The sequence below is a fragment of the Agelaius tricolor genome, unplaced genomic scaffold (assembly GCF_023055355.1).
Source record: "Agelaius tricolor isolate 1412-34295 unplaced genomic scaffold, bAgeTri1.0.p SCAF_8, whole genome shotgun sequence".
Taxonomy (NCBI): Eukaryota; Metazoa; Chordata; class Aves; order Passeriformes; family Icteridae; genus Agelaius; species Agelaius tricolor.
The window spans coordinates 45,707,937-45,732,653 of record NW_027269268.1 but is presented as its reverse complement, the minus strand read 5'-3'; the positions used below and the strand labels follow the sequence as shown (position 1 = coordinate 45,732,653).

Genomic DNA, 24,717 nt, shown 5'->3' with positions numbered 1-24,717 from the left:
GGATGGGCCGAACATCCCCTCATAACTTCTAGTTTTAGATTTTTCATTCTTTTGCTATGTGAGCACGTACAATTTACAGTGTTTCTCTCAGCCTCACCTATTAAGGAGTTTGTCAGTTTGTAATTCAGTAGCAAGCATACCTGTCCACCCTTAAAGGAGAGATCCAGTCGAAACCACTGCTTCAGAGGAAGGCTAAAGCTAGTTTTCACTGCAAGATCATCCCCTCTCATGAGATGCATCTGAATATGCACATAACCTGACAGCAAAAAACGGAAGAAAAAGGAAATAAACACCATAGAAACATCAGCAGCAAGAACGGGTTTACTAATGCTTTGTCCACAGTGATTCTGTCCTCTTCATCCTCTTCACTAACAACAGAAATCTGGCACTCACCAAGCTCTCAGAGTCCCACAGACAGCGCTCCACATTTCAGTTACACAGCTCAGATGCTGATGCTCAGGCTCCCACATGAAACCACAGGCTGAAAACCAGGGTTAAACAGACTAAACAGACTAAACCTAAGGGAGGCTGTCACAGTTGATCTCAAACATCAGAAAGCACTTGTGGCTTGCAGCAAACAGCACAAGGGACCAGTAAACAATAGCATCCATTCAGCACTCAACTGGTGGCACGTGACTGCAACGATCAAGTACAAGATGACTCTACCCGCCACTTCTTGGACCTGCAGAAGCTACACTCATGGTCTGAGCTTTTAAGACCAGAACAGGCTACTATGATAATCAAGTCTGACACTGGGAATAAAATTGGCCCTAAAACCTCGCCAAGAAAATCTCATATTAAGCTGATAACTTCAATTTTTTTTTTGTTCTTCACAGAAAAGCATCCAGTTTATAATGGATACATTAATTATTGACATTGGCTACATGACAGAGAAAATGAAAATGACAAAAATAACAGTGAGGAAGAGGCCAGTTGTCAAACTCACAAAGAAGGAGGAAAAAAATGTATTATGAGAATGCCAGGTGTACCTTTTAAAACTCTGCATGCTTATTTCCTCTGTGAGCCTGTTAGCCAGCTCCCAGCCCTCTTCTGACAACAACAGACCCCCACTGCAAGCGTTGCAAGACTAAGACAGTGCTACCTCTTAACTTTCTTCTGGACCAGGGAAACAGACTGGTTCTTGAACATTGCAATGTAGGCAAGACCTTGAATGACTTTGACTTTTTCTGAGGCTACTTCCAATTATCAAAATTTTTCATGTTGTATATATAGGAATTAAGATCAATTTAAAATAACACTTCAGTAATAATAAGAAAGCTTGTTCATTGCGGCAAGACTGTTTAATCTCAGTGGGCTCCTGGCTGTAAGATTCAGGCTATTCTCCTGACAAAGCAGACATTTCTGAAGTTAGTGAAGATTAGATGCTATGCAACTACTACATTTTCTCCTGTTAATTTAGTGCCTACTTTCCCACTGAGATGCTACAGTTAAAAAGAAGCTTTTTGCAAGGGATCAATTTCACAAAACAGGTCTGATAATATATTTTTATAAATGTTATTCCTAGGCACAAATCGATAAAGACTGTATTAGACCTCTTCTGAAAGCCATTAATAATATCCCTTACCTTCCTCATTTAGAAATACAGCAGGAGTACCATACATTTCTTTTGAATCAATAAAATAGAGTATACCACACAGATCCTTTTCACAGTGATGGAGTAGGTATAGCCAGATTGAAATGGTGAACCTGTATGAGCAAAAACAAACAAAATCCACTCCTGATGACAAAGCTCACTATATAATTTGAAAAGCATGCATTTCACTTTAATTTAGCAGACCTGTGTCACACATGTAATCTTCAGAATAAAATAGAACACTGTAAAATCCTCTACAGTAAAAATCTTCAGAAAAACCACACTTAAGACTTTTGGATCTTTGATCTCTAACCATGGACTTTTGTGGTAACAAACAGGAGAAGAGAGTAAGGAAGTGCTATCTGAATCAATTCCAGAATGCCAGGTCAGAGCTACTTCCAGATCCTACACCGCCAAGGAACACACTGAGAACACAACCAAGACAAACTGGAGCCAACCTCCCCCACACAGATTCCAGTACCAAACCCCCAGATGCATCTTGACTGTGGAAGCCAGTAAAAACTATAAGCTCTGTCTTCTGTACTAAAAGTGAACTGTGAAAATATGCTTGGGAGAAGCAGTTAAAAATGAGTGCATCCTCTGGACAGTACAGAGAGGTATGAATAGCTGTCACAGAAGTACCACAGGATGAATAAAGGTGGAGCCTCTGCAAACTATGGAACAGTGCTAAGTAATAAACCAAACACCAACAGCACTATGTACTTAGAAATTTCTGTTCAAACCTGGCTGAGGCACTAAAAGCAGAATATATACCACAATATCTAATTTTAAGGAGTTCCTCTGAGCCAGACTAAATCTGCTTCTGTGCTCTTAACAGAAATTTGATCACACTTATTTCTGTAACATTGCCACAGCAGTTAGGTCAATGCTGAATGACTTTGAAAATCGTACCTCCAGTGTATAATTCAGCAAAGCACTGTAATTATTATCATATCCGATGAAATAGTTCACTTTTCTAAATGACTTTTAGAAAGAGATAGTAATTTTTTGCATTTCTGTAATTAATAAAAATGGCCAATATTTGTTTATAATACTTTAAGATTGGGTCAGCTTGCCTTGCTTCTCTCTCAAAAAATTGCTTAACACGAGTACCTTGTAGCTTTTCCTAAGTTAAACCACTGTAGGTCTGAAAGCTTAACACCTGCTCTCCTTGCTCTAAAAAAAAATGCAAGGGTGATTAAGTTTTTCCTAATGGAAACTATGCCTTAAACACCTAACAACACCATTTTCTCCAGAGATGCTACATGGGTGAGTTAGAAGGGTTTGTAAATGACAATCACTTGTATATTGATTGCTAGGACCTACAGGCAAACACTGTGCTTCTAGAAATACTGCTCGTGTGTTCATGCTTATATATTGCTCTTTTCAACTTTCATCTCTGCCAATACAGCAAATTCAAATGCCTCAGTCTCCATTTAATCCTTGATTGCCAGTCTGAGACTGTGTTTGTTCTGGACACATTTCTTGGGACAGAGTTTGGGACAATGCTGACTCATTTCATATCCCCATTGCCGCAGAATGCCAACAACATGAGCAGTCCCTTACAGTCCCAGCTTGTCCTTGCTGCAGGCTCAAACAAAAATTATGTATCTCGGGCTCTCTTTCTTTACAAATCCCTGACTGAAGCCAAACAAGTATCTCAGTTAGATTCCTCTACTTCTGTTAACCTTTTGTACAGTGGGGAACCACTGCTCACATACACAGAACTGAAAAAGAACTGAAGAGAAGAACTCTCTTCCTAACAGAACTACCCCAGGCTGTCACACAACCACAACACTTAACACACTGAAGACATCACTTGAAGGCAAGAACTATGTGGAGCAGATAAAAAGATGCATAAATTGATGCCATTTACTCTACACCAGAGCTTAAGTGCCTCCGTACCAGAAGCAGAATGCAACTGTGTTGGTGGGCAAAGAGCAGCAGGCTGTCACTCATCCAGAAGAGACCAGGAGCTAAAAATTGCTCTGTATTTATGGCTTCAGTTATGGTTTGAGAGCTAGGAATTTGCATGCAACCTGTGCCCTCTGGCAAGCCATCTTGGCACTCTTCTTGAGGCCATAGGCCAAATACAAACCAGCAGGCAAGTTCCAGCTCCTGTAATTATTTCCTACTTCTGTAATAATGTTGCCAGGGTGAGAGCATCTGGTGGAAGGGAGGTATATTTATGTATCTCTTTTCCCCTGAAGTTGCAAAATATAACTGGAGAGTTGTGACAGTTTTGGGAAGGGGGACCAGAGCAGAGCAAGATGACCTTACAAGAGTGATTCCTCTGTAACTGAATAGTGTGCAGGGGCTAAGGAGTTGTACTCCTGTCAAAATAGGAAAGATTACACAGCAATGGTAGAAGGAAATGGAGTGAGCTCAAGCTGGAAGACTTATCTAAGCACAGGATTCTATCAGGTTGCTTGTCAGGTGCAAAATAAACTAGAGTGGGAATTTATAGGGATAAAGCCTGCTTCATGCTGCTTGCCCTTGCAAGAAATCCTACTCTGGTCTTGGTCTGCAAACAATGTTAGAAATGCAGATCTGTTTGTAATGCAGAAAACCCCAGGCTAGTTAGTCATGAGACAGCAGTCTGATCATGACAGCAGGTAACAGCCAACTCACCCTCCTAACTGAACCTAATTCAGTTACACCTTCAGTGGCACAGCACTGCACTAACACATCCTGTAAGTATCTTCCTGAGCTTCAGCTTAAGCCTGTCCAGAACTGTAATCAGAAGGAACTGCTAACTAGGCTCCTTTTGCATCTTTTCTGAAATTAGTAGGAAGTATCCCTTTAATTTGTGGTAAAGTCCAAGAGTTTAAGTAAGCTCTATAGCCTTCAAAAACCAAATACAGCCCCGTTCAGTTACTCGCCTATACTTACATGGGATAATCAATCTGATGTTGTCTGACTGTCTCAAGTTCTCTGTTTTCAAACTGTTCAAATTTCTTCACAATTCCTGTTTTTTCCCCACTGGAAGCATATAAAAATTCGAGAACCTGGACACCATCTGCAAAATACAGTCTTTTTAATCTGACAGACAGAAAACATAGAAACTAATTAATTAGCTCACATTCCTACAGTCAAACATTTAAATCACACAACAGATTCAAAGTTAACATAAACTCTCAGTAAGTCCTTAGACACAAATTCACTTGCTGCTGTAAAATACATTACAGTCTTGGACAAAATAACCCATGAAAAGTGAAACTGAGCCTGTCTCCAGATGGAATTAGAAGCAGGGAAAGAACAGACTTATTTAAGATACTTAAAGAACCAGTTAGTAAACAAGAAGTCCTACTTAATGTTATTCACTTAAATCTCATCCTATCTCTTGTTATGCCTAAGTGACATTTCTCCACATCTCTTGGAATTGCTCTCCATTTGTGCCTCTCTATATTATATGTATGCATAGATAACAATTCTGCTCTTAACTGATATGGATAATCCTGTAACAAAACTGCTAAAGCTGCCCTTTCTAAGAAACAGGAGAAAAATTTTCAAGGTCGTGATATATCATCAGCTTGCCTAGAGAAACCCAAAAATCAGACAAAAAAACACCAAGAAAACCATCAAATAAACCAAACCCTGAGAAATTGTTACAATATTATTTTAAGAAACAAAATTTCAATATTACTTCCTCCTATTGTCTATTAAACTGATTTAATCTGTAATAGAAATAGATAATACAGACAATAAGATGTTTCACAGTGTTGTCAGATATCACAGGCTATCTCCAACAAGTATTTTAGAAAGCCCTTAAAGGAAGCAAGATGTTCCCTGTTCTTCTTCAGAGCACTTACACGCCAGTGTAGTGAGAATAAATGACACAAATACCCTTATGGGATTTTCTGGGAGAGAACCATTTAGAAACAAATGTTCTTTTTCCTTCTAGGTTCTGCTTTGAGCATGCACTGAGACCAAAAGAATTGTCAGCAAGTGCAAAGCTAGAGATAGGGAGGCAGAAAAAAAAAAGAACTCAAAAAATCTAGAAAGCAAAGCTGTTTCTGTAATATGTACTGTTGGCAAGACACAAATTTTTATTTAAAACTACTAATTTTTCTTAAAATGCTTGTTCATAATGGTTCTGGGGAAAAAAAAAGAGGTGCTGTAAAGCTTAGCTCACTACAAAGACTTGAAAATATGTTTCCGAGTGTGAGGCCATCACTTTAAGCAGAGGGAAACTATTTGTGTGAAAATTATGTGTGCATGAACTGCAGAACTGATTCTGAATTAATGCAGTAAGGGACTGAACAACTCTCTCTGAAGATAAAGGAATGATGTTGACTAACTGGTGGGTTTTGACTAAAATTGTTTGAAAATGCTTAGAAAATAGGGGGCCAGGCTGCTACCAACCTCCAGGCTGGCTGTGATGAAACAATCCAAAAAGCAGGATGGCTTCAGCAACTTGCAACTCTAACCTTACAGTTATGGAGATTACATGCTCAACAATGCTTCCCAAGTAAACCACTGTATGTAATATTTACTATTTACTACCAGTAGGTACTTTTTAACAGCTTACCAGAGATGTTTCCTTGGGGAAAAAAAAGTAACATTGCACCTACCAGTTTCATGAGGGCACTGAGGTATCCTATTGGCCTGGAGCATCCACAAATAGTCAGCACCCCACTGAAGACAAACTTTGTGGTCCTTATATGGCCGTTCAAAGGGTGGAACTGCTTCTAAAAATGTGTAATTCTTGGCAACTGCAGCCTGGTAGTCTTCATTCTGCTCATCACCATAGTTGCTAGCTGATCTGTGGCTAATCCATGCATACAGTATCACACTGTGCACTATTATTGAGTTTCTGATGATATAATCATCTCTGTAAACCATGATGCTTGGAAATTTCAAGTGTACTTGTCGAGTTCTGCTAACATAAAGGTTCTTCTCATCCTTCCATCTCCTTCTATACACTGGTACACCAGTCCTGAACTCAGAGGAAGCTACTGCTTCTAAACTGACAATACAAGGCTTAGAACATAAATACTGAACTGAAACCTCAGAATTGTTAAGAACTTTCTTTTCTAAAATGTTTAAATAGATAAAATCTACATAATCCATATTCTTCTGAAACTGTGGAGTAACTGCTGTTGTCTGTAATGTCTCCTTTCCAAAGGACAGCACAAAGTTCTGGAAGAAAACCCAAAACACAAATATGTTAACCAGAGAATCTATGTGATTATTCATACACTCACGATAATAACAGAACACTGCACAGGCATGTATATACCACACTTTTACTTCAAAAGATGAGGTTCCTTTTCCCAGCAAGTAGACATGGATTACTGGAGAGCCACCATCAAGACTTTAATGGCATCAACGTCCCTACGTCAAGTTCTCAAAGTTACACATGCTTCCACAAACAAACTGTATTTACAGGGTGTATCCTGCAGCCCTCATGCAAGTGGAATCCGGTCTAAGATAGCGACTTAGACGTCACGTTATTTAAACATGCTCCTAGGATCAGGCCTAAGGAGTTTGCACAAAAATGTACAGGCATACACTCATTATGTATCATTGTTTGCTAGGATTGCTACAGCCTGATGTTTCTGCTTCTTCTAAAAAAGTTAGCTAATTTTGTTACTTGTCATGAAGGTCCCTCAAGGATAAAATAACAACAAAGGCTTCCTGAGAATGAATTAATATTCATGAAGTGTTTCATTTTTGACATGTTTCTATTGTGAAGATGGACTTGGAAATCTGAGCAGCAAGACCAGCAGGCTGAATTTGCTCAGCTCTCCACATTATATAAGTTGGAGAGTGAGTGCCTGGACATACAACAGGATTATCCCCTGTGCTGAAGTTCTTGTCTCTAAAGCTTCAAACAGCTTCTTTTCTTTCTGCCTAGCAGCCAGCATCCAGCTTGATGCACTGCCAAGGATACTAGGGATTACTGAGCTCTGAGGGCAAGCCACCAGCACAGCAGTTCCACCATGACCCCTGGTCTGTCTAAATATTCACAATTGTCACTTAGGATTACCAGGGAAGATGGTCATTAAGATTGCTCAAAATGAAATCTGTCTTGGGCAACTTTTAACTTTGCTAAGATTAAACAAATTAAAATAAAATTTATCTTGGATACCTATCTTAGATTGATGCCTTTTTCACTGTGTTTTTCAAAATATTTAAAGGGTTTGGCCTAGTCATTAGTACATTTCTAATGATAGAAATTATGTGTTGTGCACCTGGAGGACTAGACCTTGCCCACAATCCAATATTTTGGGGATCAGTAAAAGTCCCTAATGATAAACTATTTTGCTTCTTATTTCTTGAGAATATGTTGACACTCCTTGAGAGCTACACTGAAAAAAACATCAAGCCAGTAAGACCTGTGAAGGTGTAAATATTAGGAAAAGTCAGAACTCAGTCCTATACTACCTCCTTGCTCCTACAGATGAGGATTTTTGGATTTTTTGATCACCTGTGTGATCAAATGGTATTTTTCCCCAGTTCCCTGCCTCCTTAGAGGTGCAAAAGAGCTCAAGGTTTGTTGGTGGAACACAACTATGCATAGAGGTGCTGTTTACTTCAAGACCTTGACTTTATTAAGATCAGACACTGGAAGACATATCTGAATGAGGGAACTTTTGGACAAAAAAGCTAGATACCATTGTGAGCAGATGGGTAGCTCTAGATCACTTTATTTAGTGTTCCTAGGGAACTTGTCACTTAAACCACTTTCCATACTTGCAATCAAATGCTCTTTATCTTCTTGAATTCGACAAGAGACACTGCAAGTGAGGTGTGCAGTGATGTTGAACACTGATAAACACATGCAAGCCCCAAGATACAGACCTCAAACAAATAAAATGCTAAAAACCCACAGAACACTATGCAACTGCCTATTGTAGAAAGCCAAAATACCATCTCATCAGAGTGACAGCCTTCCTCTCTGCCTTATCTCCCACTCCACAAAATGCATATTGGTTAGAGTACCATGCTAATAATGCCAAGGTTGTGCGTTTGATCCCTTTATGGGCCATTCACTTAAAGAGTTGGCCTCAATGATCCTTGTGGGTCCCTTCCAATTCAGAATATTCTGTGATTTTATATTGCAAAAACTATGCAAACTGAAGGGGCTAAAAAAGGAATAGCAATAGGAGGTTGGTGTCCATTGGAACACATGGTATGGTGTCTATCATATGCTGGAATAACACATGTACACAAATACTAAGACAAAAGTTGAGGAGAGAGCCTTCATTTTCATACTAATTTGAGTACCTTTCAGAGCTTCACTTCACAAAAGATACTATTCTTTTACATTTCCAACACAATTCTTCTTTGGTTTAAAAGTATTAAAAGCACATAGCCGCAGCAACAAATTATCCTAAACCTCTTGTATTTGATGGTTTTAATTAATATTTCTTGATCTTACAATAAAGAGTACTTGTAAGTAGCTTAATCTTTGTGATAAGGGTGCTGTGTCATGAGGAAGATGGTAATATACTATGAACACAATGCCATGTCATTATCACAAGATGCAAAAGTCTACCAGGTAGATACTAAAAAGCATAGGGGTGCTAATGTGTGCTTACCACACACACTTACTGTCAAAACACACACAGCCAGCTCTCAGTGTTCTCAGTGGATACCCAGTACAGAGCAATGGGAACTAGACTCCAGCAAGGACAGCTTGGGTCTGGCACAGTTCATTAACAAAGATGCAGCAGTGTATGAATATGTCCATCTGAATTCCAGTGAATGGCAGAAATTTTGTGGTGGGGGATCCCAAAGCAGTAAGCTTTCAAACCCAAAGCCAGGTCTTTGCAGAACAGTTTCTATGATGTTCCTAGAGCACTTAAGCACAATGCAACACAATTGCTGATGCCTAAGTTTAGCTTCAGCTCTGCTGATCTAGTGCCTTTCCTGTAGTGCCCAATCTGCTAAATGGCTCCCCATTTTACTTTGTATTCTTTGGGCCCTGGGTATTACTTGAGGCCATGCTGCCAAAATGCATGAAGTGTATTTGAGTCTGCTGTTACACTCCACCTAACTAACCCTTCTGGAGGCTCATCCAGTAAACAGCATGGAGCAAAGAACCCTGAGCAACCCCATATGATGGAGACCTGGCAGAGACTGCAGACCATACACCTCCAGACCATGGCCAAGTCTCTGTTACCACTACACAGTGCACAGAGTGTGTATCATCTCAATGTTCCTGCTTGGTGAGGAAGCCTCTTCCCTTCCTGTGATATCAGGCAAGGCAGAGGTAAATGTGCATCACCTCTGAGAAAGAACAAAAATGAAAAGATTACACATTGAGTGTGATTATGAGACTTAAATATAAAAGTTTTCCAGCATGCTAAAGAGGCCAACTATGCTGATTCAAAATATTATCATGAACCAGGCAAAGTTCAACAAGACAGACATAAAGGTTTTGTTGTGGAGGGTAACTTAGCCATTAAAGCTGTAAATGTTTTTGGTTTTTTTTTCCTTTTCTTAAATCCTGCTGAATCTGAATGAATAAGCCCAAGTCATCCCATGAGATCTTGGGATAAAAATCAATGTGGGAGGCAAATACTGCAAGCATTAGGAAACAGAACATTTTCAGTAGTGTAATAATACAGAAATGATTGAGCAAGTATTCTTTCATTTGCTGGAGGTCTCAACAGGACCCTCCATGAGTTCAGCTCTGCAGAAATTCCACAAAACTCTATGAAACCTGCATCTGTTTGCACAAAACCTGAAGATAACTGCAGTTCTTCGCCTGCAAATGTCCAACACGTCATGCTACATTTTACGATGTGTGAAAAGAAGACATGACAAAAAAGGGTGTTAATCTGCTGCTCTCCATCAGCACCAACATGGTACAGGCACACAAACACTTTGACCAGAACTTACGCTTAGCAACAGAAAAGATGAAAAAGTAGTTTAGTAACTGGCCCTAAACCACACTTATTTCCATAAGCCAGTGCAGCACTATGTTCAGTCGTTCATCTGTACGCAGATGTCAAAGGCCTCCCCATTTTTCCCACTCTAGAAGTTTATCGTCAGCCAGGGCAGAAAGCCCAACGCTTGGCTGTGACGGCTCGGCGTCCCCAGCTCAGTAAGCCAGGCCCCAGTAACCGCGGGGCTGGCAGGGGGCGCGGAGCCAGGCCGGACAGCCGGGGCTGGCTCCGAGGGGCAGCCCCGGCCCGAGCCCCCAAGCCCCGCCGGACCCGGGCTGGGCTCCCTCCGCCTTGCGGGAACGACCCGCGGCCCCGCACGGGCCGGCCCTGCCCGGGCTGGGTCCGCGGGGGCAGGTGCGGGGCCGGCGGCACTCACCGTGAGGAGGACGAGGAGCAGCGGAGGGGGGCGGCGGGGCTCGGCCGGGGGCCGCATGCTGCTGCTGCTGCTGCTGCGGCGGTGCCCAGCGCGGCAGGGACTGCGCGGCCGGCCCGGCGACAAGGATGCGGCAGATCCGGCTTCCTGGAGGAGGGGCCGCCGCCCGGGCAGGGCAGGGCAGGGCAGGGCAGGGCCCCGCTCCGCCGCCGCAGGTGCGGAGGGGCTGGGCCAGAAGACGCCGAGCCCCGGCCGTGCTGCGCAGCTCCTTGGCGGCTTCTGGGAGCTCCGTACAGTAGGCGCCGGGCGGCGGCCCGGGAGGGATCCCCGTGCAGGGCCGTGCCCGCCCACTCCCTTGGCGGCTCCGCGGCGGCCCCCGCTCTCCCGCCTCGGCGCTGCGCTGCCGGCGCGGTCCCGGGCCGGGACAGCTCCCGCTGCCGGGCGAGGCGCTTTAGGGCGGGGCGGCGGGACTAAGGCGCATCGTCTCGGGCTGCCCGGGCCGGGCTGGCAGCCCGACCGCACCGGCCCCGTGCCCGCGCTGCGCCCCGCCGGCCGCGCGGGGGCGCCCTCCCGGCGGGCCGGGCCGTGCCCCGGAAGGCCCCGCGCAGGCCCCGCGCCGCGTCCGCCCGGCCATGGCCGCGCTGTCCCGCACGATCGGCATCTTCGGCGCCTTCGTGGCCATGGTGGGAGCCGCCTTCTACCCCATTTATTTCCGGCCGCTGCTGCTGCCGGAGGAGTACAGTGAGTCCGTGCGCGGGGGGAGCTGGCTGGGCCATGGCCCGGTCTGTGCCCGGCCTTGGGGGAATGCGGGGCTGCTGCTCGGCGAGTGACTCCCCAGGGGCTTTCTGCTCGTGTAGGAGATACCTGAAAACTAAAATAATACAGCTCGCCGTTGCTCTTATTTCAAATTATTGGCCAGCACGAACATCCTTCAGCTGCTCCTTAGAGGATTGACACGCAGTTGAAGAAATTGAGATCAGAGAGATGGAGCCTCTCCCATGCAGAAAGGCTAAGAGAGTTGGGCTTCTTCAGCCTGGAGAAGAGAAGACTTCAGAAAAACCTTGTAGAACACTTGAAGAGAGCTTGTAAGAAAGTTGGGGTAGGCTTTTTAGTAGGCCCTGTTGCAATAGGACTAGAGGTAATGGCTTTGAACTAAGCAGAGTAAATAGAAGGAATACATTTATGATGGTGGTGATGAACCACTAGAACAGATTGCCCAGAGGAGTGGTGGGTGTCCCATCCCTGGAAACATTCAAGATCAGGTTGGACAGGGCTCTAAGCAACTTGATCTAGCTGAAGATGTCCCAGCTCAGTGAGGAGAGGTGGCCTAGATGACCTTTAAAGGTCCCTTTCATCCCAGACTGTTCAATGATTCTATGAGCTGTTCGAGTTGTGTTTTCCAGCTGCAATTGAAAATCTAACTTAAAACTTGGCAGCCAGTTGTGATGATTTGCTAGAACTGGTCTCAGTCTGCAGAGTCTCTGAAACTGACTCCTGAGGAAAATCCCACTTTCCTGCCAGGAAAACCTGCCAAGCCCCGAAGGCAGCTGCAGCTCCAGGTGTGAAGCCTCAGCAGCTCCAGGCTGGTGCTCTATAGGGAGCACCCATTACTCCTCCTCAACTTCTGTGAGATGGTGCTGAAGGAAATGGGGGGAAAGTGCTGGTACAACCAGCCTTGCACCCCCACTTGAATTTTTATGAGACTAAGCAAGCCGATACTGTGAAGATACGTGTGGTTAATCTGCCAAGACAACTGAAGATTTCTAGGAAGGAAAAAGAAAAAAGGATAACAAACCTAATGGTTTTATTGGAGAGGCTTTGGCCTGGCATCAAAGGTCAAGGAAAATTTAACTTACAAGCAAGTTTTTATTCAAGGATACTATGTTTGTGAAACTTCCTACAATTATGTTTCCTACTCCGTGTTTCCTTTGAAAACATTATTACTAAATCTTTTTTGCTTATGCTATACTTTCCAAAAATACTATATTTGAAATGTGTCTTGGCAGTAAGCAAAGGACAGAACTAGTGGAGCTATGTCTTCCTTTGTACTTATGAATTATGTGAGTAGATGTTTTCAATCAGTTTAGGGATTTTTAATTTCTATTTAGGACATAGAATTATTGAATTGATGCACAGTTAGCAAGTGCACAAACCTATGATTTGATACCTGATTCTAAACTTACTGCCTGGTGCTGAATCTCCATCTGATATCACCTTTATTCATTTCTAAGGAGCTTTTCTTGATCATCACTGCAGTATGAGAGGCACAAGCATTTGTTATCACAATACCTGAGGCAAGATTGTGAACTATCACAGTTGTGGTGTTTGAACCCAAGTATTAACCTTTGGAGTACAGAGGATTTTCTGAGTACAGCCAGCTGTATGACAACTTCCGTAGAAGCTCCCGCCCTCTGTTGGCTTGAGCTCTGGGAGAATGCTCAGTATTTCTGTGTTTGGGGATGCTGTGTCCCAAAAGTTAGGTGTTCTGATTAGCATCACAGAATAATCATGCAAAAGGCAAGAATGAATATTAGTTACCTGGAGTGACATTGAACTATGTAAACATGAAGTGCTGTCTTTTCTTTCTTCACTCTTGTTTTTCTTGTGTATCTCCCAAATTCTATACAAGTGAAGTACATTAACGTTCTGTAAGAAGACTTTACTGCACAATTCTCAAAACATCTTCAGAGACGTTCCTAGCAGTTTAACAAACAAGATGAGAGCTACTTGGAAAAACTGTATATAATCAAATTGTTGCTATGAACCGTAAATTATGCACAAAGGAGTTTGACCTAATTTTATACAGAAATATTATATTTCTGTAGGGTTTTAGTACTTCAGTTTTTTGGCTTTGCTGTTTCTAATATTTTCTTGCCTGTATGTAGTTTTAAAAATGACTGCAGTTTAGTGGCAATGATGAAACTTTGAGGCTGTCAGCACAGGCCTTTTTCACATGGATTAACTAAAACAGTGGCTTGAGAGCTGCTCTATGTGATATTTTCACAGGTTGCCTGATTTTCTGAATTGTGAGACTGTTTCTTCCCCATCCTGGGAGGTGGCTCTCCTGTCACCAAGACTGAATCTTCCTTGTTGCTCTTTTCTGGCTTACCTGTCTTCCAAGTTGTTTGCAGGCCCAGCTGTCTTCCTATTGACTGTTCTGTGTCCTGTCTGTGTATTTATCATCTCTTAAGTTTTTGCACAGGTTTCTTTGCCTGACCAGTTAACAGCTCCTGCTGTTCAACCCAAGTGTGTCCCCAGAACTCTCAGATTGGTTCCTGTTTTTCCTGCCTCTCTTCTAATCCAAGTTTCTACTCAAGACTGAATATCCTTTTCCTTCATGTCCTACAGGAAGTCTCCTTTGTTGCCCTAATCTATTCTGTTCTCCCCTTCTGGATTTTGTGCCTTTTCCTTTGAAATTAGACAAGTCCCCGTGATTTTGTCTGCTAAAAAGGATGAAATGGAATTACCGTGCTCAGTGAACAGAATTGGAGAACCTGGATGTGCCTCTAGTGCCTGTCCCCTTGCAGGGAGAATCAATTACTGTGATATACTGCAAGTCTCCAGTAGCATTAGGCTTGTACCTAGCCAGCCTGATAACATGTAATGCCAGTGCATTCCCAATGGGGTAGGATAATGAAAAATACCATTTTTAAGGTGAGCTTATTTCTGAGCTTCCTTTGGGAATGTGCACCCTGCAGGTTTAAAGGCCTCCAAAAGTTCAGTGGTGGGGGCAAAAGGTGAATCCACCTGAGCTTTGACTTACTGCTTCAAAGTAGCAATGTGGTGGTGAAGTGCATGACTGGAAATAGAAAAAAAGGAGGGGCATTTAGTAAGGGAAGTAGTTTTCTCCATTTCTCTATGTGGAAGTGGTTGAATCATTCAAAGAAAAAAGAAAAGCCTGAGACAGGCCCAGTGTATGGGAAAATATCCCTCAGATGCTGAATTTCACAAAGTTTACAAGCAGTAATTTTGTAGGTACCGTCATGGAATCTGTTTGCAAGATCTTTCAGGTCTTGAAAACAGGAGTTGCCCAAAAGAAAAAAAAATACTTTGACTAGTTTTATGTTGAGCATATGAATGAGCTTCTAAAAGTACTGGTCATTCCTTAAGTGCTGGGACCATGGCAGGTGTTTTGGTATCTGTATTAAACAGTAGGCATTGTTTGAGGATGATTATCTTGTTGTTTGTAATCTCTCGAAACAGACTAGCTGTTGATTTCTCAGTGAAGTAGGAAGACTACGTTTGCATTTTGTAGGTAGATACTTAACCAAATTTTACTGTGAAGCATCTCAAATTAATAAAATTTTCAAGATTATTTTATTGGGTGCAATCAAGTTATCTGGTATTTTCTTTTTTTTTAGTAGTGTCCTTTCTGTTCTGTTTTCCAGAGAATGAGCAGTCAATAAACCGAGCTGGTATTGTTCAAGAGGATATTCAGCCTGCAGGTACACTTGGTTTATGTGTTTGCATCAATTGTTTTAAAGATTCTCTTGAAGTAAGGCCTCAGTATTTATATGGATTTAAATAATACAGTGAAGAATACATTCAGTGAAAGCATATTTAATAAACTTGCCATTAAATTATTTTTTCAGGCTAATTCCTCACTGAAAAATTATGGTTTTAATGAAACTCACCTAAAGTGACTTAACTGGCCAAATAAGTTGCAGAATTTCTGTTGTCTTCACACTTTGTTAAATAGAGGCCAGTTTCCACTTCTGAACCAGCTCAGAGTGAGCAAGAACCATGGATAGGCTGAGCTGTAGCTATAAAGAACAATGTTGCACCCTAATTTTGTGGAATACCAAACTCTGCTGAAACACAGTTCATCAGCACTTCGGCAGTGCCTTCTGCCTTCATGGATGGATGGGCCATGCAGAAGTCCACTACATGTGAAGGAAAATTTGGAATGCAGTGCTAATAGCTTTTGGATCCTTGCTGCTGACAGTGGAAGGTTTAGAAAAGCATGTGAGGGAAGTAAAATTCAAGTATAGCAGACTAGCCTTGATAGTTCATTTTTTTATAATGTTAAATGGAGTGTTAAATCAAGGCTGGCATTTCTTGATTAAAGATGTGAGAGTGCCTGTCTTGATGAAACATGTAATATCTGAATATGTTAAAGGGTATTTTTGTTTTTGAAAAAGCCTAATGTCAGCAGCAGGTGAAAATCAAACAGGATTAAAGCCATGACCTTATTACATGCATTGTTTAGATCATTACTGCAGGACTTGCTTTCCAGGGAAGTGGAGGAAATGCTGAAGAGAAGTAGGAAGGGTATTGTGAAATAGAGGTCTTGTAAACCTGTCTTTTTTACTAAACATTCAAGAGGACTGGACTGGCTCATTTATCCAAGATGCAGGTACTTAATGACCAGTTCTTCTTTGTGTAAGTTCTCCTTTTCATCTGAATTTAGCTGTTGATGAGTTACGAAATCCATTAGTTGAAAAGGAAACCTAGACAAATTTAAGTGTAAGGTGCAATTCTAAATGATCCAACAATTTTAGAACACCTTGCCTATGAATGTCATAGATTTTTCCATTATCTGAAGTGTAAGATCAAGATGAGGTTGTTATTCTGTATATTTATTCTGTATATTTTTGCAAGTTTAAGCAGAGGTGCAAATTCAGTGCGGAAATTGTTGTCTTCTTTCATTGTTTAAAATACACAAAGCTGGAGTAGCAGACCTGTTTGTTTTTTTCTCCAACAGTCTAAATTATCAACTGCTGCTATTCTGATGTTTGATTTGTAGGGTTAAAAGTGTGGTCGGATCCATTTGGAAGAAAGTAATTGGCAGCTGGGTGGATTGCAGAACTGAAGATGGATGTCTTCAGCTGCTGCTTCTTTCACTGAAGTGTGTCTTTATGTGTCGCTGGAGCAGAATTCTGAATATGCTGTGTGGGCACATGAGGAGCAACAAAGGCTACTGGTTGGAATCCCAAGAGATAAAAACATGCTAGTTTTGAGAGAGAATGCTGGTGTATAGCTCACAGCCTGTTAGAAAGCTGAATGATTATTGAGTATAGACATGAAATACTTATTTCCTTGAGAAAAGGAAAAAGGATTTTCTTCTAATCTGTACACTTGTAAATTATGGATAGAATAAATCATGCAGACTGCTGCAATTTCCTCCCTAGTTTGAAAGTTACAACATGGTGAATGTAAATTTGTACATTAAAAAATTTAAACCAATTTGTACTTTTTTTTCATTGTTTTGCAAGTGTGTGTGGAAAGTGCCTTGGTTGCCTGTCAGGTGTGTCCCCCTGGGCATTCTTACTCCTGCTCCTCCAGTGGACAAGGGGAGTAAAGAGAGTAACAGAGCCCGTGGGTCTGGATAAACACAAGGAGATTTCTCAGTTACTTTTGTAGGCAAAACAGACTCAACTTGGATAAAATTATTGTAGTTAAGTAAGTAGAATTATGACACACAACATTTTAAAGATCATTGCAGGATGCTGTATGTGTTGAAAAATGTATGGGCAGAGTGTTATTCCTAATGTTAGCAGATGTTTGTCATCTTTTTGGACATCACACACTGTTATTAGGACAACAGATGAAAGACTCCATCTTTACAGTGTTACTTTCTAAACTGCTGTTCTGCTACTTGCTATTCTATTTCTGCCTGTCATTGTCATTACTCTCCCACTCAGACACACCTCTCCTCCTATGAATTAGTTTTTATTTAGTCTTCTATTATCACTCTAAGCATTAGAATATTTTCTGTTTGCTTGTTGGTAAAATGTGGCCATGTTTGATTCCTTCGGGTTCTCAGGTCATTTTGCTTGATATTTGGAGCCAGAGTGAGTGTACCCATTCAGTGTAGGGATCATAGATTGGTTTGGGTTGGAAGGCACCTTAAGGCTCATCTAGTTCTGATGCCTTGAGAGGCTATCTAGAACAGAGGCTAGACAGAGTTAAAGGAATAAAGTAGGTATTTATTAAAAGGCCTTCAAAGGATACACCTTGGGCAGTACAAGAGCCTGGCTGTGCCTCCACCCGAGATGGATGCCTGGTCTGAGTTTTCACACTTTTATAGGTTTTTGTCCATTTACATATTGGGGTTAATTGTCCAATTACAGTTTCAGTTAAGAAGTCCCATCCTCCCAGATTGCTTTCTTCAATTTGCTGTTTACACTTTTTGGGCCTGAAGTGTCCTTGGTTCTCAGGCTGGAAAAGGATTGTTTTGCCTAACTAAACTGTGAAGAGAACTTGCTAACACTTTATATGAAGTCTGAGTTATACTCTAAGGCAGTACAGAATCTGGAAAATACAAAAGCTAAAACTTGGGGCATCAGTTCCAACCCTGCTGCCATGAGCTGGAACACCTTCCAATAGACCAGACTGCTCAGGGCCCCATCCAGCTTGGCTTAGAACACTTCCAGGCACCCACAGCTTCTCAGAGCTACCTGTTCCAGTGCCTCATCACCCTCACAGTAAAGAACAATGTCATCATATCTCATCTAAACCCACCCTCTTTCAGTTTGAAGTTTCATTATCTAGAACAGTACAACATTGTCACAAAGCTAATTGAGTGTTTGCTGTGAAAACAATAGAGCTGAAAAAGAAGTTTTTATAATTTAAACCTTTCTTCAGTGAGACTGCAGAAATGAGGGAGCCTTAGGTTTTTGGTTTTCTTGAACAAAACATTCATGCATCAGACCATTTCAGCAAAGTTCTTTCATCTACAATACCTCCTCAATGAAAATAAAACTGCTGAAATGCTCCATCTATAGAACATAGTTTAGATACTCCATCTATAACTGACAAGCTGCAAACCAAAGATTTTTCAGAGAATGTGGGAATTTCTGGATTTCTCCATTATGCAGCTTCTGTCACTTGGTGACACAAATGCTTTAGAAATCATAAATCATGGTACTGTGGAACCATCAGTATAAATGATGTGACAGAGAATGTGAAATTACTTAGTTTGGGGTTAAGAGATAAGACAATCTCTGCTACTCGTTTACTTTGTGAAGTTGAGCAATTTGCTGAGTCTGGTCTTGCCTAGGAAAATGTTAGGTGGCTTCTGAGCAGTGGCTGCTGGTGGCAGGTGCTGAGCATTTTGCCTTCATATTACCTAAATGTTGCAAAACATTTGAGTACCTGAACTCAGTTATTTAGCATTTATAGAACTAAACATTGGTCATGCTGGTCATGTTCACAGATTCCTTCTGGTGCAGAAAAGCTTGGTAAGTTTTGTAATTGCCCATTTGTACAGAATTTACAGCAGTTTATATCAGTTGAGCACTACTGAAGTGAATCTAAACTCTAAAAATGGTGTACATTGGTATTAATGAGCATTGCTTCCCACTCATGTTCCACCTAATAAAGTGGGCTGATGGACCATGGCTTTAAAGCATTGGGATAGTGAGTGTCTTTTTCAGATTTTTGCTATTCTGTCTGGATGAAACCAACAAGGTATGTACTGCAATAGTTACCCAGAATTTACACTGAAATGTTCTGATTGCTCTGGCATGTGCCAGTTGCCTGGAGACTTGCCCAATTCTCCTGTGTTCGGTTCTAGTCCTGCAGCTGGCTTTGAGACAATGCTTTGTTCTGCTCATGGATGTTTGACGTAAGCCTCTTCTTCCAGGTACCCAGTACCAGTGAAGTTCAATGTAGTGAGCTTTGCTCTCCAGGACTCTTACCTTGCTCTGGAAGTAAGAGCTCTTCACCACTTTCATAACCTCCAACTACTATTAATTTGGTGATTGGGAGAGACTAGGCCTGCATTCTGCAGAGCAACTAAATTTCCTAGTTTGGGCCAAGTTGTTCTGATTGGTAAAAATGCCTTAGAATATTATTAAAGCAGTTATCTCTATCCTGTTACATGAATGCATTTTGCTTATTTATTATAGCTGAATGGTGAACAGCAAATACACCTTCAGCCCTTGAAGGACTGAAGGAAAGTTTTAAACAGTGGTTTAACGTCCCAAGAGAAACTGGTTGTACTAGGTTTTGGCCTGTTGCATGCTGATGTTTTGAAATTATTAAAACTTGTTCCATAAAGAGCAAATCTAGCATTTTGGTCTAAACACATCTTAGTTTTGAAGCACTGCAGATTGTTGATGATACAATGAAAACCTCAAGTACAAACACATGAGAAGGAATAAATATGGCAAAAGATATGGGCAAATTACCAGATTATACACATGTGGGAAAAGGAACAATCTCAATAAATGAGTATAATATTCAGCAAAAAAAATCCCATGGGATTTTGAAAAAAATCAAGTGGGATTTTTCTTGCTGAATATTGTAATTATTAATTGAGATTATGCCAAATGATGAGAGGGGATTTTTTATCTGTGATACTCAAAGCATATCAAATATCTTCCAGTTATTGTGAATTTTACTCTATGTATGCCCTCCCATGAAAAAGCAGCCCAGAAGAAGCAGTTCTCATGTTTTGATCTTTTCTAAACCAAATTAAAGCATGTGTTTTCCCTTCTTGGAGTCTAGCAATAATTAACTACTCATTTTCTTTCTATTGTGTACATTCCTACTGACCTTCATGTTAACATGCAGATGCAGCAGTAAATGAAAAGCTGTATTGGCTTTTTCTGTTGTGCCACACAACCCAAAAAGTATGTTTGCTAGTGGAAGGAAATTATTCTCCAGCTTCTGAGAAAGTGCTGTGGAATATACACTCTTTCTGTGTGGACAATTTGCAAGAGGTGAGAGCAAAACACAAAGTTCAGGTCAAAGCTTAGGTTGGACTGTGGTCCGAGGTCTCTCTCTCCATCGTGCAGACAGTGTGGGCCTTGCAGGAAAAATGGTGCAGTTTAAGGCACTGTCTTGGAAAATAGGACTGTTGTAGTCAGTTCCATATTCCACCACGCTTTTGTCTGGCAGCAGGTAAGTAATTTAGCCTTTGAGCTTCAGTTCCGTCTGTAAAATAGCATAAATAGTGCTCCCCTTCTTTGCAATTGAAGGTAAATACAGAAGTGTGGGGTTTCTTGATGCTCTAGAGAACATTTCTCGTCTGAGACGTTTTCTTCAAGTTTAGGAAAAATGGATCTGAATTTGTGTGAGAATCAGATATTTGGGTTCCAGAAATTTAAAATGTTTTGAAAAATCTTTTCCGAAAGAAAATAACAATGAAATTTCCCAGATCTTCATACTGCTGAAATACTATCTTATGAGAATAGAAATTTTATATTTTGGGAGGCAAACAGAAAACTCCTCTGTTTTTCACAATACTAATATTTTTTGGAAGAACTGCAAATATGAGTGAGTTGAAATTCAACCCAATGTGAATGTTTTGTACAGATGTACAAAAAAAGCAAAAAATTGGTCAGCTTGTTTTGGTGGTCCAGCTACCTCAGCAATTTTTTGAGACTCAGAAATTTTCAATATTTTGAGTTGCTATTTCCCTTATTTTCTGTAACATTGGTCCTCCCTTCTGACCTTGGCATGCCAAAAAAACAACTGTAATCCTTTTAAGAGTTACAGGTGCTAAGTGGAGGAGATTGGGGCACAGTGAAAGGAGATGAGAAAACTTGAGATACTGCTGGGAACAGTGTTCCTCCCGTAGCCCCAGAGGAGCACTTGGAAGTGGAGTGGTGGATATGAAGAGGAGACAGCATTCAGTTGAGTGGGAGCATGAGGAACACAGGACATAAATCCATTGGCATATACAGCCATGTAGGCTCTGCAGCTCACAGAGCAAATTGGGATACCTCTTGACCTCTTTTCTGTTTCCTCCCCAGCAGATTGGAAGTAAACCTTTATAAAGAAAGTTCCTAGGCAAGACAAAGGTCATCAGAGAAGAGAGCATCTGAGAAGGAATTGTATAGCTGTCCTTTGTTCTAGCTTACCTTAAGAGGCCAAACATCAGAGAATCATTTGTGCTGGAAAGGACCTCATGCTGAAAAGTGTCTTTTAGGCTCCAGGCTGCAGGGAAAGGTGCCTCCTATCAGCTTCTTTCCATAATTCAGAAGAGTGAGTATCAGCAATGCCAGTCAAGGTAGGGGAGGAAGGTGTTCCCTTTGCTTCAGAAATTCCTGTGGGAGGAGTTCTCAGCAAACCCACAAATGGATGGCTCAGATGCAGTGTAGGAATGTATTCTTCCACTCTGAATGAAGAGAAACCACTATGGATATAACCAGAAGTATTTGCTCCCTTATCTATTCTATATGAATTTTCAGGTGCCAGTGGCTGTGGCAGGCCAGCTGTAGACTCCTCACATCTACAGATATGAGGAAGGTTCACACAAGAACTGTAACTTGTGCCATTTCTGGATGAGCAGTACCATTAGGAGTCCTCTGAAGCCTGGAAAGCAGCTAATCTTAGTATCTTCCCTGTCTGCTTCTGTCTTCTTCTGGTTCTTACAGTTATCCTGTGAGTGGCTGTTGTGGGCTTGCTGGATGTTCCACATAACAAAGAATTTCTTATGGTTCAATCCAAAATCCTATGTCCCACCTAAGAACCTTTGGGACATTTCTATTCCTTGCATGTTCTGTATGTTTTTAACATGGGTTATGTGATTTTGTGGCCTCTGCTGCCTGCCTGCCTGCCTACCTCTCTGTGCTCCTGGATCAAAGCAACAATGCCAGCAACACCACTAAATGAAGGAGCCTGTAAGGAACTGTGAGGATATGAGTGACACATTCCCATACATGAAGTCTGGCAATCCTAGCAATATGTCTCAGAGTTCCTCCTGGTTGCTTTCAGTTGGCAAGCTTTTGGTTCATTGCAAAAACTTTTTATTCCTTATTGCACTTAGCAGTTAAATTTTGTCCCATAGCTACCATTCCAGCTACTCTTTTGCTCTGACATTGCCTCTCAAGTTGTTTAATCAGAAAATTTCATTAGTCTACTTCAATTTTTGTGCCAAACAGTTATGTTAAATTTGTCCTGGGACAGTCTTTTGAGGAATGCTACCAGTAAAATCCATCCAGGCCAATGACTTCCCATTTGTCATTTCAGCTTTTAGCTACTTTCATGCTTGGCTCACAGTTCTTGCAGCTACTAATTGTTTCCCATGTGACATCATTCCAAATGCTTTGCTAAAGTTCAGAGGGAATATATCCCCTGAATTTTGGTCAGGTTGACAAGCTGGTTACCTGATTAGGTAATACAAGTAATACTTTGACATATTCTACTTTGGGACTTTTCACTGTCCCCACTTTTCTTTATGTCACAGTTTGCTATGATTCTTGTGTACTTTTCTGGAAAGAAGAACAGGTAGACAGATGTTTTCCAAGGAAGTACCTGGACATTCTCATGCTCCATCTGTTTGAATGCATTGTGATGCACATAAAATTAACCATTCTGTTAGAAGTACCTAAACATCAGAGAGTGACCTGCCTCCCCAGTCCAGGCAGGAAGGAGAGATGTTTGCTGCTATCAGTTTATTTCAAAAGCTCAGAAGTTAATAGTCATCCTGTCTTTTGTCACTGGTTATTGACTCATAAGAACCAGGCTTGGCTAGTAGAAAATTGCTGTAAATAGTACAAGAGCACAAGGATGGATTTATTTAGTCAGAAAAACCATCACTCATCAGACTCGAAGAAGAGGAAAGGCAGTGATCAAGTCCAATTGACAAAATGTGATTAAGTGAAATGTCACATCTGCATTCATTAGCAAAATTATTTAGGGGGGTGCAAAAGTGTTCACACCCAGTTCTGGTTTCCACAGGTCTTTGGGTGCCTGTTGCTTAGAAAGGCTCTGACAAGGCAGGCATGCCAACCAGATAATGACTGCTTTGAAAAACATAAAAAGTTTCCCTTTGCTTCAATTCTTTGGAATCACAGAAGAGACACAGATAAAGGTAAAAATATAATTTTTCAATTGTGCCACCAGTTTTAGTTGAGTGATGCTGATGGCACTTTGTGATTCATTTGTGAAGTGTCACATCCTTTGGGAGCTACTTGGATTATGATCTGTATGCCCTGTTGGATCCTAGAAACTCTAAAGATATCATTATTCCATTTCATGCCCCTTTTACCATCAGTCACTTTGCCCAGCCTTTTTCAGGAATATTCCTGTGATGGCATGGTCTAGCAAAAATTCTGGTCATCTCTAAGTCTCAGAAAAAGATGTTTTGTTTGTGTTACTTTCTGTCTTCCAAGATAAAATAAGTTGGCATGCAACTTTCTGTTGAAACTACCATGAATCTTCACAACCAAGCTCTAATTCTAGCCCTAAATCTATGGAAAGTTTCTCATCTTCTAGATGATTTTTTCTACCTATGTTTGCAGGCAGACGGTTCCAGTACCAGAAGTGTCCATGTTAAGTGGTCTGCTGGTAGTATAGAAATGCATAACCACAAAACCAGTTTCATTCCAAAGAGACATTTAGGACTGCCTTGCTTAGGAACATGGCTCTTAGGGCCAATATCTACAACAGATAGGAGGCTTCAACCACTTAATTCTTTCAAGATGCAGCAATTTTCTCTCCTCTGCAGTTTTTGAGATAAATCAAGGAAAAAAACTGTAGTTCCTACTTACAGTATAACAATCTTCATCACTCTGTCCTGAAATAGATCCTAAGCAGGGCTATCAGACCCCAACTATCTGAAAATAACTTCTGGAATTTTCAGGATTGTGTTCCGGGTAAATAGCCTCCTTTGTTTACGAAACACTTACAAAAATGTACCTCTACTGTATACAAGAGGTATGATAATATTTATGTCTGCTTTGCTAATTTTACCTGGATGGACAGAGGAGTCTTACCCTCTGCTCTCTAGTGTTAGTTGATGTGTTGACTATCCTGTTATCATTAAACTTTTCTTCTTGAAACACAGCAGGGGATAGCCCATAAAATCATCTGCATATTCCAAGTATGTATTCTTTATGGACAGCTTCCTATGAATATTTCTCTGTTGAATGCTAGCTGTTATGCTGAAAGTCTTC

The 24,717-nt window shown here is 41.3% G+C and overlaps 2 protein-coding genes across 3 annotated transcripts in view; one reads left to right on the top strand and one right to left on the bottom strand.

Moving 5' to 3' along the window:
- The window catches only part of SEL1L3 (SEL1L family member 3), a 33,625-nt gene extending 22,618 nt beyond the window's left edge, over positions 1-11,007 (bottom strand). For both annotated transcript variants that reach the window (XM_071432594.1, XM_071432596.1), the window contains exons 1-5: positions 10,871-11,007; positions 6,169-6,736; positions 4,487-4,613; positions 1,586-1,707; positions 141-256 (exon numbers count right to left, since the gene is read on the bottom strand). In XM_071432594.1, the coding sequence (XP_071288695.1) occupies positions 141-256; positions 1,586-1,707; positions 4,487-4,613; positions 6,169-6,736; positions 10,871-10,927 (990 nt within the window). In that variant the 5' untranslated portion in view covers positions 10,928-11,007. The remainder of the gene's footprint in view (positions 1-140; positions 257-1,585; positions 1,708-4,486; positions 4,614-6,168; positions 6,737-10,870) is intronic.
- Positions 11,008-11,351: 344 nt separating this feature from the next.
- Positions 11,352-17,053, top strand: SMIM20 (small integral membrane protein 20). The gene is made up of 3 exons (XM_071432597.1): positions 11,352-11,608; positions 15,256-15,312; positions 16,614-17,053. The coding sequence occupies exons 1-3, from the start codon at positions 11,500-11,502 to the stop codon at positions 16,649-16,651; spliced, it is 204 nt and encodes a 67-aa protein (XP_071288698.1). The 5' UTR covers positions 11,352-11,499; the 3' UTR covers positions 16,652-17,053.
- Positions 17,054-24,717: the final 7,664 nt, after the last annotated feature.

Bases quoted from the DNA above. Each gene is read 5' to 3' on its own strand.
- SMIM20 (XM_071432597.1), top strand. From the start codon at position 11,500: ATGGCCGCGCTGTCCCGCACGATCGGCATCTTCGGCGCCTTCGTGGCC. The intron at 11,609-15,255 runs GTGAGTCCGTGC...TCTGTTTTCCAG, and splicing joins GCTGCTGCCGGAGGAGTACA to AGAATGAGCAGTCAATAAAC. The intron at 15,313-16,613 runs GTACACTTGGTT...TTTGATTTGTAG, and splicing joins AGAGGATATTCAGCCTGCAG to GGTTAAAAGTGTGGTCGGAT.